At 31.3% G+C, this 20,435-nt stretch overlaps 1 protein-coding gene across 1 annotated transcript in view; it reads right to left on the minus strand.

The window, feature by feature from the left end:
* Window positions 1–7,560: 7,560 nt before the first annotated feature.
* LOC148279578 (uncharacterized) overlaps window positions 7,561–20,435 on the minus strand; it is a gene marked incomplete at its 3' end in the record, with an annotated part of 105,271 nt that continues 92,396 nt past the window's right edge. Inside the window, exon 3 of the mRNA XM_088229713.1 lies at window positions 7,561–8,220. Coding sequence (XP_088085839.1) covers window positions 7,561–8,220 — 660 coding nt within the window. The remainder of the gene's footprint in view (window positions 8,221–20,435) is intronic.

Genomic DNA, 20,435 nt, shown 5'->3' on the forward strand with positions numbered 1-20,435 from the left:
TGAGAATAAAACCAATGACAGATATCCACAGAAATACATTAAATACACGTACAATACATACTAGTGTGTTTGTGTGAGTGTAAGTGAGTGAGAGGGTGGGTGTGTGGTTGTTATATTGGAAAGAGGGTGTCAGGTATCGAAAATATAAATATATATAAAATATTAAGAAATAGAGATAAAATTTAATACAATAAAATAAAACTTTATTATTGAAACTAAGTATAAGACAAAAAGAATGTTTTAAGACGCGCATTTTAAATGTTATTTTGTTACAATCAAATGGATCAATAAGGGAAAGTTCAAATTATATTCACTAGCAAAACGTATAAGTGGAGAGTTCTGGGCATAGTTCGTACGAACTGCTGGCACATGAAATAGAGAGCTCGACGTGTGAGGGTGCGGTAGCCGGGGACATTTAAATGATAACTCTGACAAAAGAGCCGGACTATCAAGGCGTCCACTGAGTATGTCATGAAGCACCCCCATGTCCAACAGTAGACGGCGATCTTCTAAAGTAAGCAAGTGGTGTTTTTTGCAGGAAGACATATAATTGAGATCGGTATACCTGCATCTCCAGTTAAGATGTCTAAGAAATGTCCATTGAATTTTCTCAAACTTTTCTTTATGTGTGACATATTGTGGAGACCAAACAGAAGAGGCATACTCGAGCAAACTGCGAACATGAGCAAAGTAGACCATTTTAATACACGCGATATCATTAAATACCTGACATGTACGAAGTACAAAACCAAGGTTTCTATGTGCACGGGTCAGTATGTCATCGAAGTGATTCTCAAATGTAAGTTTGCTATCAAGAATAACACCCAGATCGCGTACGGTATCAACTCTCTGAACAGGTTGGTTTGATAATATATAATGATATGGGATGGATGTCGACCTCGCGAAAAAGAAATAAGCAAACACTTTGATACATTGACGTTATTACGATTTTTCAAATAGTATTCTGTCAAACGGTTTAGATCATCTTGAAGTTTAAGACAGTCAAGGGGATTCTTAACTTTGAAGTATATTTTTTTATCATCTGCGTACATCAAAAATCTTGCGTTCATAAATACAACATAAATATCATAGAGATACGCATTGTAAAACAATGGTCCCAAATGTGAACCCTGGGGTACTCCGGAGGAAATATCAGCAAACTCAGATCGAAAACCACCAAGAACAACAGCTTGGCTTCTATTGCTGAGATAAGATAAGATCCATCTGTGAACGTCTCCTTTTACACCCAAGTTTAAAAGTTTTCTCATAAGAATGATATGATCCACTCGGTCGAAAGCTTTTTCGAAGTCTGTATAAATTACATCAACCTGCTCAAGTTTGTCCATACAATGAAAAACATAATCTATAAATTCTATCAAATTGGAGATAGTAGATTTGCCTTTCAGAAACCCATGTTGTTGGGGAGGTATTCCTTTTACTATGATTGGATAAATCCGAGAATAAACTATTTTTTCGCACACTTTGCTGAAAGTATTGAGTATGGAAATACCTCTATAATTAGAAATTTTATTTTTTGAACTTTTTTTGTGTATTGGTAAGATATGAGCTTTCTTTCCATTTCAGGGGAAAATATCCTTGCTTGAGAGATAAATTAATTATTTTATTGAGAGGGATACACAATGATTTTGCACATTTTACAATAAAAATATGGAGGTACTCCGTCACTTCCAGCACCTCCATTTACGTCGAGTGTAGACAAGAACTTGTGTACCTCCCTTTCAGTAGTTTCAATTTTATCTATTAAACTACCGTCATCACAATATGGTGGTGCAAGATTTTCTACAGATATGAAGTGCAAGGTTTGCTGAAGACCGAACTGAAGAAATCATTGAATCCTTGACAAATAGACTGACCACTGTTATATTTCTGATCTTTATACTCGAAGGATTTAGGGTAAGCAGAGCCACCTCGACGTTCTTTTATATATGACCAGAGTTGCTTGGGGTTGGATTTGATGTTATTTTGTAAAGATACAACATATTTTTGAAAACAATCTTCCTGAAGTATTTTTTGTCGATGACGCAACAGAGCAAACTCATCGTAATCGAGAAGGTTACCAAACTTTTTCCATTTGGCATGAACTTTCTTTTTTTCTTTAATTAATTTTAACAAAGAATCACTAACCAAGTAGGATATGAACGTTTGCGACTACGCGTGTCGAGAGGAATGTGTGTTACGATCAAATCATTAATTAAATCATAAAACCTGGAGACGGTATCTTCCAACGATAAGCCGAGGAATTGTTGAATCCAGTTAATTTGTAAAAACTTTTCATTAATCAGATCGTAGTTTCCTTTCCGAAACCTTCTAATTGGTAAACTGTTTTCCTTAAGAGGGACAGTAAAATATCATTAATGAAAATTTCTAACGAGGGGTGGAAAACATCTTCCTTTACTAAAGGAGAATTAGAGCGACTTACTTCCGATGCAAAATTACTAAAAACAAGGTCGAGAATATTAATTTTAGAGTTCTTATTCAAATTGTATTGACGAAAGTTATTTTTTATGAGTAATTCGATCAAGTTCCTGGCTGATTCCTGTAACTCGGCTGACCCTTTATGGATATAAACCGGGGAGTCAAAAGAAATCCATTGAATATTGGATAGATTAAAATCACCCGCAACAAAATAATAATCATCGCCACCAAGTTCAAAAACACTTTCAAATATTGAAGTTAAACTCAATATATGTTGAGATAGGAAAACTTGGTTCTTACCCTTGTTTACATAGTTGATGCTGTCAGGAGGGGCATACGAAGAGCAAATATGTAAGTTGCGAGAAGCTGAAGAAGACGCAGCCGAACCCATGCGGGAGCGCAAGGACTCCGAAGGAATGGTAACCCACAAGCACTCCGAACCCACTCGCGACCACTCGGGACGCGCCCGTGCACTGAGGCTCCGATGTACCAGTATCATCACACCCCCACCGTCGAGCTTACCACTTTCCACGCGATCACGATCGCGGCGAAAAATATCGTACCTGCTGTCGCAAATTTCGGAATCGAGGATTCCTTCGCGTAGCCAAGTCTCCGTGATTATAATTACATCATAACAGTTACTTAAGACATTCTGATAAAAAAGAGATAATTTAGAGCGAATTCCCCTTATATTTTGATAAAGAATTTGTAATTTATCGCCTTTCATAAACATAATATAACTGAGAAAAATATATACCTTTAGATAATTCCATAAATAATGTGACTAAACTCCTTGGTAAAGGCGCATAACTATGATGATTCAGTTTAAAGACAATAAAAAAGTGCGAGATATAGAATATTTGTTTTTTTAATAATAAAATTGTGTGCAGTAGAATGTGCAAGTGTGTACAGGACAAGTGTGCAAATGATAGTACACTATAAGGATACAGTTTTCTGACAATAAAATAGTGTGAAATATTGAATATTTGATTTTTTAATAATAATAAAAATGTATGTGGTAGATTGTGCAAGTGTGTGTAGAACAATTGTGCAAATGGAAGTATCGTAAAAAGTTGTATGTATAAAAAGATATAATAGTGATACAATATATTATATAACACTATACGGCGAGTTTTGATAATTTTAGTTTTAGAAATCCGATTCGTTTCTAATATGGATTCGTGGTGAACCGTCGGATTTTCTTACATAAATGTTACAGTTTCTCACCCATATATAATTGAACTTTAAAGAATTACACAACAATTTACAGTCTTTAAAAAGTTTCTTGTTAGATGGAGTCAGATGGTCGTATAAAAACATAGATTAAGAAAAACTGTCATTGTCTGGTTTAAGTGGCCATTTTACACACTGTAACATTCACCATTCTGCTTATGTTTAAGTTAAAATGTTCTTTACTCTGTTGTAATATTTTAATATGAATAACTCTCAAGAGCGTTGAATCCAGCTCACGCCCACATTTTTTTTAATATCTCTTTATTTTAACACAACACCTCCTTATCATTTTTGTCTTCTATCATAATTTTTAATTTTACTTTTTCAGTTTCTCAAATACGTAGTTTCAATAATAATATTTATATAACAATGTTTGAGTATGTCCAAATGATTGCATACTGGCTGGATTTCCTTCCTAGGGAGTTATTCGAGTTATTTAAATTTATTGCAAAGAGAGGGAAAACATTTTTGAGAAGGGGATATGAAAGTCTAGGCATTTACAGGCTTATGACCTGTCCATTAGCTGGTTTAAGTGGCCACTTTACGCACTGTGTAACTTTCACCATTCTGCCTATGTTTAAACATCCACATTTCTTCAACTCTTCCATAATTAAAGTGGCCACTTTAACCAGCCAAAGACAGGTCATAAGCCCTGTAAATGCCTAGACATCCATATCCCATTCTCAAAAATGTTTTCCCTCTCTGTTGCAATAAATTCAAATATGAATAAGATTTATAAGAAAATCAACATTCTTACCAAACTTTAAATAATGTTAATAAATAAAATATCAAAAAACGCAAAAGTTTTTGAAAATTAAATGAAAACATCATCATCATTATCATCATTCCCCTTTTTGCACCCAGTGGCGCATAGAGTATGGCATTGGTAAAACGAATCCAGCGAATTTCGATAATCTGTAACATGACGGTAAGGTAATTAGTCTTACGTTTCGGGTGCCAGTACAGGAACAATGTAATATTGCCGCACAATCAATATTTCACATCCTCCGTACCAGAAATTAAACTCAAGACCTCGTTCCTCGTCAACGAGGCGGATTTATCTCCACTTTATTCTTGATTTTATTTTTTATACTAGACTATTATATATAAAAGTAAATAATATTAATTATATTTATTATTTATAAGTCCCTATTTTCAAAAATATGAGCAGTATTTACAAGTCTAATAATTAGCTATTTGGAAAAAAATCTGAAAGTCTTTTATTGTTTTCGTAAAAAAATAAACAATCCATGATTAAATGTTTTCTCCTTTTAATACTTTACACGAATATTTTGTAAGTGTAAAGTAAAAATATCTACAACCAAAATTTTCTCTCCCACAAATACAAACCGATATTTTCGATTGGAAGGAATTAAGGGTAATCGATTGGAAGCAACTAACAAACCATTTGACCTCCAATAGATATCAATAGACAAAGTAAGGTTTGGGTAATGTGGTGTAGTACTCTATACTCACCCTTGAATAATAAAAAGGGTTAAAATACAAAAATAGTTTTATATTTTACATATTAAAAAAAAAATAACTGCTCACTATAATCATCATCAAAATAAATCCTCCAAGGTTTCATATACGTGTCTTTAAAGCTCTGTTTAGGGACCACTTTTGTGGAATGTGGTGTTTGATGATTTTCTCGAACTTTCCGTTTTTTTCATCATGTATGATCTAGGCTTTTGCTGATGATGGTATATTTTGAATTGTAGGTAATAGACGCAGATTCCAATAGAGTGAAGCAGCTAATGCATTAAATAAAATTAAAATAAATTATGTTTTGCTCCTCAAAAATCCCAATTTTCACTATTAAAAGGCAGCACTGTAAGTGGCGTCCATCTACTCCCAACTGATGGATGTCTCAATCCGATAAAAAAAATATGTCTTTGAATGCTCTTCTTGATGCTTGGCAATAGCAATGGGAATCTTCCTCTTCAAAAAGGGTTACCTTTTTTTTCCTTCAATTTGTCAGCACTTAAAATCTTCTTGGGTTATACGCAGTTTTCATCAGCTCTTGGTAAATTTAATGTCAATTTTTTTGTTTTTAATATTGTTGATTCCTTTTTGCGCTGCTGCAGATATCCTAATAAATTTTCTGACCACATCCAGTGGACTTGTTTTTTTCTTCCTCTCTATGATTATCGAATAGAGCTTCCCATTACTTTTTGTGACCATGTTATAGGTCCTGTCAGATATACAGATCTAGTGGCTTCCAAAAATTATTTCAACGCTTTTAAAAAGTTTTGTCATCATTTCAGCAAATTGATCATGTCCAATCAATTTAATCCCAGTCAGTGAAAAATTTACATCTCTTTTTTTCTCAATACAATAAAATGCACATTACGTACTTCTAAAATACCTTCTTTTTACACTAATATGCAAAGGCTACCAATTTACACGTTTAACGTCTTAACGTCTAAACGTTTTTATCTCTTTTCTGATGAAAAATATGTAAGAAAATCATAAAGGCTCGTATACGTAAAAAAAATATCTTACAAAGCTGGATAAACTTAGACATATTATTCAAAAAGTTTGTGTAAATATATAAAGGAACATTCCTGTAAAATTAGATGTTTAGAGCAGGGAGCGAAAGTGTACTATAAATCAACGCAAAGTATTTTTTTGTCAAAAGACGATACCAAAGTTAGCCCATATTCAACTCTTATATTTCTTTATAAATATGTGTATTTTATTTTTTTAAATAAACATTTCTTACTTGACAATTCAATAAAAACCACTTTTAAAATATAAACGGTAAAATTCAGTTCCAGGATTCGTCGCAACACGCCTTCATATGAGACATGCTTCCGCCCACGTTTAGAATACGACTGAAACAACGGGTTAGCGCTTGATTTCATAGTGTTTCCCTCTACTCTATGATCACCTATTTTGGTTCTCAAAATGCCTATTTATACAAAATTCTACATTTTTTACTCCTGAATCCTAAATTTGGTTCCACAGTGCTACGTGTAAACAACGTATTTGTTCGTAGAATTAAACATGTCAAATTTCGTGCCAAAAAACGAGTATTTGCGGAGAATTTACCTGCGCTATTTTTTTAACATAACCTGTAGTTGAAGCACATAGAATTTTTGTGAAACTTATTGTGACCATTTTCTGTTGGCACATCACTTAACATAATCATAATTATTATCTGTGCTCTGCAACATGATCAGCTGAATGTAGTGTAGTATGAGCTCCTTGAACCCAACGAAACTATCACGGAGGATCGTTATCAACTACAATTGATGCGTTTGAGCCGAACATTGGAGGAAACACGGCTGCAATATGCGGAGAGACACGACAAAGTCATTTTGCAATAAGACAACGCTCGGCCACATGTCGCGGGACCAGTTAAAATCTACTTAGAAATCCTCAAATTGGAAAAACTGCTTCACTTTTCGTATTTATCGAACATTGCTTTTTCCGGTTACCACTTATTCCAATCGATGACTCATGGCCCAGCTAAGCAATACTTTTAATCTTATGAAGGTCTCAAAAAATGGCACGATTTATGGATATCCCCAAAAGATAAGTCGTTATTTCAAAATGGTATTCGTATCCTGCCAGAAAAATGGGATATAGTAGTCGCTATACATTTAATGACACGTTTTTTACTAATTTTAGAAAATAAGGTATTAATTTTCACGAAAAAATAGTAAGAACTTATTCAAGTCCCCGTAAACTGTTTACGAAAAAAATGGATATTTAAAAAACGTTTATTTCATCACTTACAAGGAAGTATCGAAAAAATCATAATTTCTGAAAGTATAGTTGTAACTAGATTTTAGCTGATTTGAACATGTAAATAATTACGTAGTGTCGAAAACATTAGTATGAACAATCTACATAGACTGAAAAATATAACCTGATAGTTCTCACCTTTATAATCTTCAGTTGCTGCAACTAATCCTCTTCCCACTTCACCCCACACAAGGGCCACGGTAGACGCGGTAACTTTGCTATTGTCTTGAGATTCTCTATATGCATCATCAACTCCATGTGTATCGGGAGAGTTTCCCGATCCTTGAATAACAAAACTCTGCGATCGGATATCTTCCTCATTGGCAACATAAACCTCCGGTACTTGGTCATTTTTCAGATTATGAAACCTTCGATTTGGATCTGAATGGTCATCGTCTGTTGGTAATTCACCGTGGAGATTTCTGATTTCTCCTCTTGTCAGATCGCGGTTGGATTGTTCGTCGTCATACCACGTTGGTTCTGTCGATACATCTATTAAGGATACGTAATCTCTATCATCTTTTAACTTAAATACAGTCGGCGTGGTTTCCAAAACCACGGAATCGACGAATCCCGCTTTCATTGTTAGTTCTGGTAATGAAGTGTGATAATTTGATGGTAGTATTGTTTTTCCAATTTGGTTCATTTGGTTGTATTGTGTGGACTGTATTTTATCAGGAGCCACATTGGTAACGTAAATGAGCTCATCTTCTAGAAGTTGTTGCGTTATGTTTTGTTTGTTAGCCAAACTTGGTGCTGGTTGCAAATCTCCCGAAGATGCGTGAGATGATATCGTATCTGAAACAGAATGAGCGGAAATATTACAAACTAAAAAAAACTATACATAACATGATTCAAGATTCTTTAAAACTTCGATAAAATTTCTAAAGCATTTTGACAGAGTAACCGAGACCATAAAATATTGAAGACTTCGAACGTATGATGTCAACTTTTTATAGATTTTTTATCTAAATTGGAAGTTTTCCAACTTACTACTTTACTGAAGAGTTGTACGAAAAACGTGAAAACTGGGACCACCTGTCGTCTAAAAGTTTCAACCTTATAATACTGAAAGAAGCTTTTGTCATTTCCGGTTGAGTATTACAAAATTTTCCGCGAAGCAACGCTTTATAAAACTCTAAACCAACTTCTAAATGGAATTTATGTAGTGGATTAACCTTTGATAAATGGCTTATCAAAAACCTGTTATACACTTTATCTAAAAATAATCATCTTGATTGTTTTCATTGTAATAACTTTATGAACTTGAGATTAAGAAAACTTTAAATGAAAATATAAATTTATTTGACCAATATTTTGAGCGATTTCTAATCTTTCTAGAGGAGAAAGAACGGAATTTAACTCACTAAGGATTTCGTTACAATTGGCGGGTATTTCAACTCTTGGAAAAACTTTTTGAAAAATCAGTTTGTATAAAGACAACTGTTTTAAAAAGAAGAATAAAAGTATTTTATTTCTTTAAAGGTGTTAAAATTCGATAAACCCTACAAGGTTTTATCTTTTTTACTTCAAAAAAATCTGTTGTGTAAAATATTAAGTATAGGCAAAAAAAAATAATAATAATGAACTGAATTGTGTTAAGTGGTCACGTAAACTATCCAATGACCGACCATAATTTATGTAACGCCTAGACTTTCATATTGCCTTTTAAAAATGTGAACGGTTTTGGTCCTGGGTTAGTGGCGTGTTCTACGGATCATGAGGTTCGAGGCTTGTATCCTGCTCGATCACAGGCCGTTTCCCATTTTTGATAAAAAATATTGGGATTAATCGTTAGAACAAAAATATTTTCAGCAAAGATACGTACTTAAAAGATACGTACTTTGAACAGTCAGTCAGTGTGTCATTTTCAACATACACGTAATTTATTCAAATAGACTCTTTTTTCGGGAAAAAAACCCAATTATCCGAATTTTTGACTATCCGAACGGGTTCCGGATCCAATTGATTCAGATAGTTGAAATTCTACGGTAATTGATATTTTAAAAAATATTTATTCATTATTAGGTTTAAAAAGTTATTCTGTTTTAAGATTTTATTGATATAAAAAATAATTCAAAGAATTATTTATAAATTCAAACTTATTAATTAAATAATTATTAATCTACTTAATCATTTATCTGATTTTTTTTTTAAATTTTCAGTGTGTTAACATTTTTGTTTTTTCCAACTCAAATATTCACTTTTGCAATTCAAAAACTACTTTTCCATTAAGGGTAAAGGATGATCATTTCAAATATGTGATTAACAAATTAAGTATAATATAATATTTCATTATTGTTATTATTAAAGCACACATACGTTTATGTGCACCTTTAATTCAAAATTCAAAATAAAAATCATAAAATTTAAATAACCATTTCCACTAGACATATTTTTTTAAACCAATAAGCTGAAATACACTCAAGCCAAGAAAAATATATTTTTCAACTGAAATAAATTAGTGAATTTAAAATGAATTTACGGATATAATTTCTTGGGTTATATCATCATTAGAAATATAACCTTTAGTTTTTTCTTTGTATGAATAAAAGTTTCCCAATCTTTCTTAACATATTCGAGTATGTCAACAGAGAGTTTTGTTTAGTTTGTTGGTCAAAGTTAAACAGGTTTTACAATTTTACACAACCACCTTTATGATTATATTAGAAGTCAGCGTTGTTAAATAATATCAAGTTTCTCGTCACATTATTTCCCTCTAGAATTGAACATACCATTTCACATTTATAATAGTATATTACCTACATTATTCTATCCTTGTGGTAATAGGTGCGGCACGGTTACTGTTTTTTTCTCTGAAAATTGACCTTTCACGCTGATCAATAATTATGATTAATAATGACATTTATATGAGACTAGTTTTTGATAAGCATATAAAGACAGCACTTAATAAACAGGCAAAATTTTAAACGCGTAGGATAATAAATTAAATGCAAGCAAATACGTGTTGCGCAAGATAGACTACAAGAGCCAACCCTCTTTAATATATACATTAATGAATGTTGTTGTTAGATCACCGGTGGATAAATTACGTGTTTTACGGATGACACCGTCATACTTATTTATGTCAATTCCTGGAATGCTGTATACGAGAAAGCTGCAGAAATCATAAATTGTGAGTATACTAAAAGTCAATGAAATTAAATGTTTGCAATTGGTTGCTGCACAACGATAGGGACGAGGTTGTAATTTTTTTTAAGTTCAAGATTAGCAATTAGCAAAAATTGACAAATCTGCTTTCCTTGCATAATTTGCTTTTTTATATTTTAATATTTCTGTTTTTTTTATTATGTACTTTTGTATTATATAATTTAGCACTAAATATTTTTTGGCATTTTATATATTTCTCCTATTTTTACTACAGTGAAGAGTGAGTTTAAAGAAACCCTATCTCAATTATCATTTCGAATATATTTTTATATATACATTCTTTTTCTATTGATTTCAATGATACTATGATTTAATTTTTTTTTTTAATAGGTACTACTATATTTTACTATAATACTTTTATTTTGTTGATTTTAATAATTTCATTTATTCTATTCTATTTTATTTGGAATTTTTACGGCTATTACATTAACAAAATAAGTAGAAAAATATTAAAAATACTAGAGCCAATTTGAAAAATCCACTATAAATCTAATGACACGTATAAAAAAAAAGTTTACGTCATTGTATGTGTGTGACGTTTGTATTCATGTGTAGGTGAATGTGTGTATGCGTGAATGAATGAGGAAGAGGGTACACGTGCGTGTGGGAATGAATGAGGGAAAGGGTGCGTGTTTGTGGGTGCGCAAGTAAAAAAAAAATAGTTTCAAACTTGTAATTATATTAAAAGTTTTAATAATACTAGTATCTTGTATATTTGATGTATGAATCTAAATTTGTATGTTTTATAATTTACATTTTAATATTTTTGTCTGAATATCTTTTTTAAATTGTATTTATTGGAATTTTATTATTCATTACTCATACCTTTTTTTCTGGATTTTTACCATATTGCATCACATGTCATTATGTTTTAATCTAATTAATTTTACTATGTTTTTTAATTATTATTTATAATGTCTTGTCACAGCCACAGCCTAACGAGTCTTTATGAGGTAACTTATGTTTAAATTAGTGTAATTTTGAATGATAAATAAATAATTTAATAAATTTGTAAATACTCACTACAAACTACAAACCTTAAAATATATTTTTTTTTCACTTAAATTTAAATTTTTAAACAACTTTCATTTATGTTTTCTTTTTCCTTCTCTTTTTTATACTTTCATAATTAACATTAGATTTAATTGCTTTTTAATATGTAAACTTCACTGGTCCATTAGAATTAAGTCCAATTGTGTAAAATATTAAACTTTGTAACTGTACTGTATGTTTCCTGAATAAAAGAAAATAAGAAAAATTAAAAAAAATAAATAATCATGGCTTGATCTCAATTTCACTGACCTTCAACTCGGATAAGACTCAACACATTGTTTGTAGCATAACTATCAACGGACAACCGCTATCTGATTTACAAATCAAACTTCACGACAACAAATGTATAAGAAACATTTGCAAATGTCTTACCTTGCAATACGTGGATGTTATAAAATAATTCGATATCTTTATTTATTCCCTCAAATATTAAAATGAACACAGAGTACAAATACTAAATAGACTCAAGAAACTTATATTTGTAACACTCGTTCAGCAACACAAATTAACTGTATTGTCCTATTTGTATCAACCGCCTTTCGTAAAAAGCAATATAATGTAATTGCTCCAACAATATTTAATGATTTATTGCCAAATATAAATGACTTAAAGTGTAGAAAAAAATTTGAAATAAAAATAACAGCACATATAAATAGTGTAGCGAGAGATTTTTTTGAAAAATACATGTAAATCAAAACACGTAGTACTTTATATTATTGGTACACATATTATTTATATTTTAATGTATTTCATTGCTTTATAATTGTTTTCTGTTATAAATTAATTTATAAGTAACATGTATTCTTGGCATATAAACATACTTTGTATTTGTATAATAATGATTTTTAATATCTTACAATTGATTAGCTAGGCATTTATAATTACGTAGTTTTAGTTTTTCTTTTTTATGTTATTGTTTTATTAGTATGGGATTTTTTATGCTCTAAAGATATAAAACCTCCATTTCAGAATAGGCTGAGCCAGGATAGATGGAGACTATCATAAAACGAGAACACTCCGTTTTCATTTTACATTAATTAGTTGTATATACTCGTAGATTCCCTGTTATTAAGTATGTAAACTGATTTTTGGCAATAAATTTATAAAATAATAAATAAATAAATTTAAAAGAATAAGAGACATTATAAACCCAACAATAACTATTTTCTTTGTGCCATTCACAAATTGAATATGGCATTATATCATAGACGCAGCAAGCAAGACAGCAGCTCATCAAATTAATATTGCACATAGAGCCAATTTAATAGTCCTCTTGAAAGTGTCCATCTGTTCACCCTCAGAAGAAGTATTAAGAAGGTTCAGCGTAATGAAAAAAATAAGGTTTCAGCTCTTCAACTTCACAAACACATATTAAAGAATCAAAGGGATAAAGATGTTCAAGTATGGGCAGTGTGTAAAGTGGCCACTTAAACCAGTCAATGACAGATCATAAGCCCTGTAAATGATAAGACTTCCATAATACCTTTTCTTAAATGATCTTCATCTCTGTTGTAATATGTTTATATCAACAGCTCCCCAGGGAGTTGAATCCAGTCCATGTCTACAATCATTTGGACAAACTCAAAATATAATGCATTTAACGTAAAAGCAAACAAAACATCTTGTAAAGTAGGAAATTTTCTTTTGAATAACGTATAACCTTTATCATTTTCTTTTACTTTTGGTGCTAATTTTTAAATTTGGAAAAAAAAAGAAAAGACTCGTTTTAATATTAGAGTATCAATACATAAAAAATACAATAGATTTATTATTGAACTTTACTTTTTATTAACAACATTTCAAGTCCATGATTTTTTCACGATTCTTTTGCCGCACCTAACGGTGTATAGGGCACTGCATTGGTACACCATTCGCAGTGTATCTTGATAGTTTTTTCACGTAAAGGTGAGATGATGGCGGCCTCCGTGGTGTAGTGGTCAAGACGCTTGACTCACAGACGGAAGGTTCCGGGTTCGATTCCCGGTGAGAATACAAAAATTAAATGTGATTTTTCTCAAGCCTGGGTGTTCTGTGATGTAATTCACCGCTGTAATTGGGCCTCCTGGCCTGTTGTGGTGCAAAAATAAAATAAAATAAAAATAAATAAATAAAATGATCAATTTTACGCTTCTTGAAGCGTACCAGTTCAGGGACTTCGAAATATTCTAGTGTAAAAACCCTTTTTTAAATAAATGTTTCATGTCAATCAGTCGGGAATAGAACCCGAGACATTTTGCGTGGTATGCAGACGCGCTGACCACTACACCGCGAGGCCGACCACTTTATATTTAAACACGCTTATTTGTTTGTATTATTTAAGTAAAATAAACTCTTAATATTTTTTTAATTAACTGTTAGTATAAACAATAAAGTGCTAATGGTTTTCTAGATAATGCACAAGCAGTCGGCATATTAAACAACCCACAGCACAAGTCAGTCTTTTTAAGACGTCCTTTTAAAAGCATGATGACTTTTTAATTGCTCCTCCAAAGAAAAATTAAATTTATAAAGAAAAAATACTTTCATCCTAAATCATTTCCTTCTTAAAAATTATAGAGGCGTTATGAAAATATCCAAACGAAATTAACGCTGGCTTTAATTACTAGTTATAAAAAATTTAGTCTGGTCCTTTTTATTTCTTCAGACACTTTCAGAATTATTGTTTAGTATTAGGCGAAAAATTTTAAAAACGAAATTTCTACCAGAATTTTGATATTATGCGTATTTATTTGGCATGCTGAATGATGACAGATAGTTTTCCAAAAGTAAACACACTTCTCGTCAAAGACAACATAATTTGTACATACTCGTATATATTTCATTCAACTTGGCAAAGAAATGTTTGTCGCGAGAGGCAAAATTAGCAGTTCACAGTGGATTCTCGGTCCCGACTCTGATGTATCAGAGCGCGGATGAAATTAGGCTGAATGCTGTCAAAATGCAATTTCTCAGACAAATTTTTAGTAAAACTATGTTTTAAAGATGCAAAAATATCGAAATGCGTACATTATGTAAGGCTGATATAAGCATTGTCGACAAAATTAAGAAAGGACCTCTGCGTTGCTTTGGACATATAGAGCAAATAGACGGCGAAAAAACGGATAAAAATATAGGAATGCGCATTTTGATGGATCCTGAAATAGAAAAAGACCAAGAAAAACATGACATGACCAAATCCAAAAAAAATACTTAAATAAGAATATTTCAAAAGTAAGAATAATCGGCGCGTGTGACGAGAAAATTAATGAGTGTAGAGGAAGTGAGATATGTATGCAAGAATAGAGCGATGTGACGTTCTATCCTCTCTGCCTACCCTTACGGGGAAACGGGGTGATGGTTTATTTGATATAAAAATCAGTTTTGTTTATTGTTCTTAAATAGACAATATTATTATTATCAATAGCTCATCCACATATCGTTTGAACTTTTCGACTTCTTAGTTTTATATAACTAACTCTGAACTCACTAGCATTAAATCACGGAGAAAGTAATACGCTGCAAGTCTTACAAATGAAATCTAATACTTTGAAAATTCATACGAAAAATGGATCGTGGCGTGGGACGTGTCACCATTGTCGGCAATACCAGGGCCTGCATTGAAAAAAATAATTATTACAATAATTTTAAAAATTTAAACTTATCATGATTACTATTTTTTCAATTAAGATAATCACTAACAATCATCACTATCATCATTTCTTTGCTACAACTTATAGTGCATATGGCACTGCATTGGTCCACTTACCACAGCGTATCTCGATATTTTTTGTTACTTGAAAGTATAAAGTACGACTACCTTTTTGTATTTTTTCGCGGTATTATTTTTGGAGCTTGGTTTTGTAGTATGGTGAATTTGTTTTAAATTTGTCGTGGTTTGATAGAGTAATGTGCTGCTGCGGTAATTGGTATGTGGTTCAGTGATTGTGAAGTAGGTGATTTTGTATGAACCCATATAAACAAATCTTCTAGGTCTTCCCAAAAATTTCAATTGAAAATGTTTTGTTCCTAGCAATATTTTTCGTTATGGCTTTCAAATGTACATATACTGTTTAAAAATGTTTATGAATAGTGTATATTTTGATAATATATAGATATATGTTAATATTCTTATATATAAAAATCAGCTCTTGCATTCGTGTTTATGTTTGTACTTTTTTAAGACAAAAAGAATAAACATATATATTCTAGTGTATGACACCTTTTATATCCAATATTTTATGTTAATTATGTCGATTATGTCGGGAATCGAACTCGAAACCACTTATATTTTACATGTTAGGTGATTACGCTGACCATTAGACCACGGAACAGACTCAACAAAGCAAATGATGTCATGAAATTAATACTTCTGTTTATGTGTTAAGTAAAAAAAAAAAATATTTTGTATCTTGATTGCAATCAAGTATGGTATTGCTTTGCATGACAATCTTCAAAAACAATATTTTTCTAATCAAACTCGGCGCATGGTAAACAACATGTTAAACATCATGCCAACCATAAATGTACTAGGAGAGGGCTTTTTTCAGACTCGATTACAAGTTTTCATGATTTTTACCTGAGAGTATTTAAAGAGTCGAAAACACTCATCAAGGATAAAAAGTTGATTAAAAGAGAGGGGATGAAGGAAGGGGTATGAGTTTAATAAGTATAGGGTAACCATTTCAATGGAACATCGTATAATGGGCTATATTGAAAGGTTGTTTGAATATTGATCAACGGAACATTATTTTTTAAAGCCTTCGTAATGTGAAATATTCCCATGTATTTTACTTTTCATCCTTTATTATTTGTATTTCTGATTTTAACTCTTTTAATGATTAAAAGTTTTGTAAATTCGGAAAAATTGTTATTTTGAACTCACGTTATGTATTTTTTAACACTTAAAATTAAATTTAAATTACTGGTTGTTTTAATAACGTAAACTGAAAGATAAATGATTTTTATCTTTATTTTAAATAACACTTGACCAATATTATTATTTGGATACAAAGCAAATTTGACATTATTTAAAAAAAAATTGGATACATATAGTATGGATGTATTTACGTTAATAATTCTTCCGCGTTTATTTCCTTATTTTTTTTTTCTTTATTTTTCTATTTTATTAATAAGAGTATTTATTAAGAGTATTTTTTTAATGTATTTTGTATCCATCATTATATTATATTTTTATACAACAACTATGGTGAATGTGTATGGTGGGTTTGGCATGTTGGTTTGATTGATGTCGTGATGAAAAAACGGGTACGTCTCGAAGCCGGTAGACATAGAAAATGTGATAAGTGGTCATATACAAATATTTATTAACATACTTAACAATTAGAACTTTATTCTTTTTCCGCCCTGACTTGGGAAATTCCATGATCAGTCAGCCGTTTAAAGTTTACAATTTTCTTCAAAACCTTTTTTAGTATCGATATTTCATCAAACTAAGGCGCAAGACACAAACAAGCCAAATTAAGAATTTTAAAAAAATATAAATAAATTAAATACAATTATAATTAGGTTAAATAAAAAAAATAAAAAAACTTTAAAACTGACGTGCGTCCTATTCAAAGAATTTCCCAAACCGAAAAATAAATGAATACGTATTGTCAGAATTACTGTATAACGCAACGACGCGACGCGACGCGATGCGCACCGTGCACGGCGCGCGACAAGTAAATGCATATAATGACTTGCCATACTAATTTTCATAGAGACAGGTGGCTCCAGCGTTTTGAAATATTTCAAAAGTTTAACTGAATTAAAGTGAACATTTAATTACTTTCAAGATGTCTTTGTGTATTTGGAGTAATATTTATTGCACGGAGCATGACAGAAAGGGCATTTTCACGTATTTTTACGTAAATTCATGCACTTTTTTTTCATGGAATTTAAAAAATTTCAATTTGAGATTTTAACCTTAGATATATTTTTTAAAATTGAAAAAAAAAAATTTTATTTTACTTATTTGTACATATAATTGACGATTTAACTATATAAACGTTACAAATTGTAAATATTTTACCAATCTCATATGTGTTGTTTATTTTTTGTAGACTTTAATAATTAAAATAAACTTATTACTCAACTATACGAACAGAATTAGCAGTTTAATTATCGGGTATATTTAAATTTGGTAAAGCATCCAAAACAAAACACTTTTATTGAATTTAATTATACTTAAATATAACTTTTTAAAATTAATATGACGTATTTTATCTTGATAGGATATTATCAAACAAAAATTCTTTATACAACAATAGTTGCTTTTAAATAATATAGGTGTATAATAGTTTTATAGTTTATAGGGGCATTTAACATTTTTTTTATACAGACCAAGAAAAGAAACGTAATTAAAAATTAATTAATCATGTGCTAACAAGACGAAATGCATCACATATTTTTTTTTTAAATGTATGAATATTAGTTTAATTAAATCCAATAAACTGTTTTATTTTGGACGCTTTTCCAAGTTTTAATATGGAATCCTAACAATTATCTGCATACAAAATAAATCAGTTATATTGCTACAGTTGGAATGATTGGAATGATTGGAATGATGTTTTTAATAATCTGACCCTCAAAAAGCTTAGTTTAACAAAACGCGTAGTATAAAAATCCATGTGTACGTAATTAGTTAGAGCAACGTGAAAAACCCTTTTTCCGGTTATCTCACACTTCTGGCGTCCCGCCCACTAGCCCCGCCCTGGAAGGACTATTATATTATACTGTTGGTCTCTTATCGGAAGTTTTTGTGTATTTTTCTGCCCCAGATGGTCTCCCGATGCTACGTCACCCTTTTTTGTGGCGCGGATTGAATAGCACGCGCTCCGCTATTTGTAAAGCCGCCTACTCCGCTTCGATCACAATACTCGCCAATTAATGACCGGAAGATACAAATGATAAACTTTTCTTTCTCTTTTGTGCTTTTTTTCAACCGACACTTATTAAAACTCAACGTAGGTAGCGCATTGTATTTTAATAGTTGGAAATATAATTAATTTGTTAACCTAATTCTTCACTCAGAGAGTTAACAAAAATCTCCGATATAGATCACTTAAAACACTCCCCGTTCAAGGAATATTGTGGCTCTGCATCATTTCGGAATAGTGAAAAATTTCAATATTTTTTAAATTTATCAAACTGATAATCTGGATTTTAAATAAAATATCAAGCTCATGTCAAAACCGGCTGGCGGTAAAAGAACGACTAAATATGCATTGGCCATGATTGAGCGTCTGGGCATGAGTTAAGTGTCATAATTTTATAAGACTCGGGGTGCGTCTGTGTGTCTTATTAGGTCAGTGGTTTTATTTAAGAAAACCGAACCTGTTTCTTTGATTACGTAAAAGCATTATTTTGCATATATTGTAGGTATACTTAGTAATTTTTTATCTTGAGGGAAAACGTGGTCTTATTTTTCTTCAAACAAACGTTTTAACGAATTTTTACCCTGGATTATGACACTATAAATATTAACATTTTTTTTTTACATTTACATTTTTTTTTTGCACCACAACCGTCCAGGAGGCCTAATTACAGCGGTGAATTACATCACAGAGCACCTAGGCTTGAGAAAAATCACTTTTTTAAAAAAAAAAAATTGTGTTCTTACCGGGAATCGAACCCGGAACCTTCCGTGCGTGAGTCAAACGTCTTGACCACTACACCACGGAGGCCGCTTTCTGCGCCTACCATCTGCGTGTCTAAATAGTTTATCATTGGAACTAAAACCATCGAATAATCTATAAAACTGTATAATGTTATCTGCGGTCGTCGGGCGCACGGTATACACATGTCATAACTATTTTAGAAAAATACAAAACGTACCGATACAGAAAAAAATATTTTAACATTTTGTTTTTTTTTTTAATCGGTTCAGATCTCAGTTGTGGAAAATAGGACAAAGAAACGTCGGTTTTGTTTTTGTCCGAAATGTTGTTATCCTTTTTGCATGGCTTCGTTGAGGCATCTTCAAGACAGTGACAGGAAAACAACGTTCAAATACCTATTTCAAAATTTCCTTTCACCGCATATCCTCACAATTTATGTAATCCGAAACACAAAAATAATCGGGTATATGTACATATCTATTTTTAACTCAATACAATTATTGACATCTTTCGATTGTGTTCATTTAATATAATATACAAGCGGACTGAGAGAAGTTGTCCTGCCCGAACGTTAGCTTGTTTGTAATAAAAATGAAAGTAGAAATTAAAGCTATAGCATATATTTTTAATCTGATTCGTACTGACCTCAGATTTAATAATAAATGTTACAATAATAAAATAACATTATGACTTCTCAATCGAGATTTTTAAAATGAATGTAGTATAAAATAATATGTTCAAATTTGATATACTTATAATAATGTTTTTATGTCGCATTTAGTTTTTAAGGTCTTGCCAGTTTTTATTTTGACTGAAATCATTGATGTTAAGATATTAATTTTTAAATAGGATTGATTTTATATAAAGAAATCTCCACCAACAAGCCACACAAAAGTGGGTTGGTGGGGTTTAAGTATTTACTAATTACATATATTCTTCGTTTTCTCATCTTATTTTAACCCATCTTTTTTAACCCATTTATTGAACCCATCTCGTATTCCAGTGACATGGCTGCTATGAAATAATATTTTCATCCACATTTAATAATATAACGTGTTTATATTTGTGTAAAAAAAAAATTCAAAATAAATTGAATATGCTGACCGGTTTCAGAACATGACTATTTCCATATGAAGGCTTAAAAAAACTCACATAAAATATAAAGTATGTAGATACCTAAAATACATCGTC

Source organism: Micrasema longulum, unplaced genomic scaffold (genome assembly GCF_059751315.1).
Source record: "Micrasema longulum isolate JH-2025_06_02 unplaced genomic scaffold, ASM5975131v1 h1tg000699l, whole genome shotgun sequence".
NCBI lineage: Eukaryota > Metazoa > Arthropoda > Insecta > Trichoptera > Brachycentridae > Micrasema > Micrasema longulum.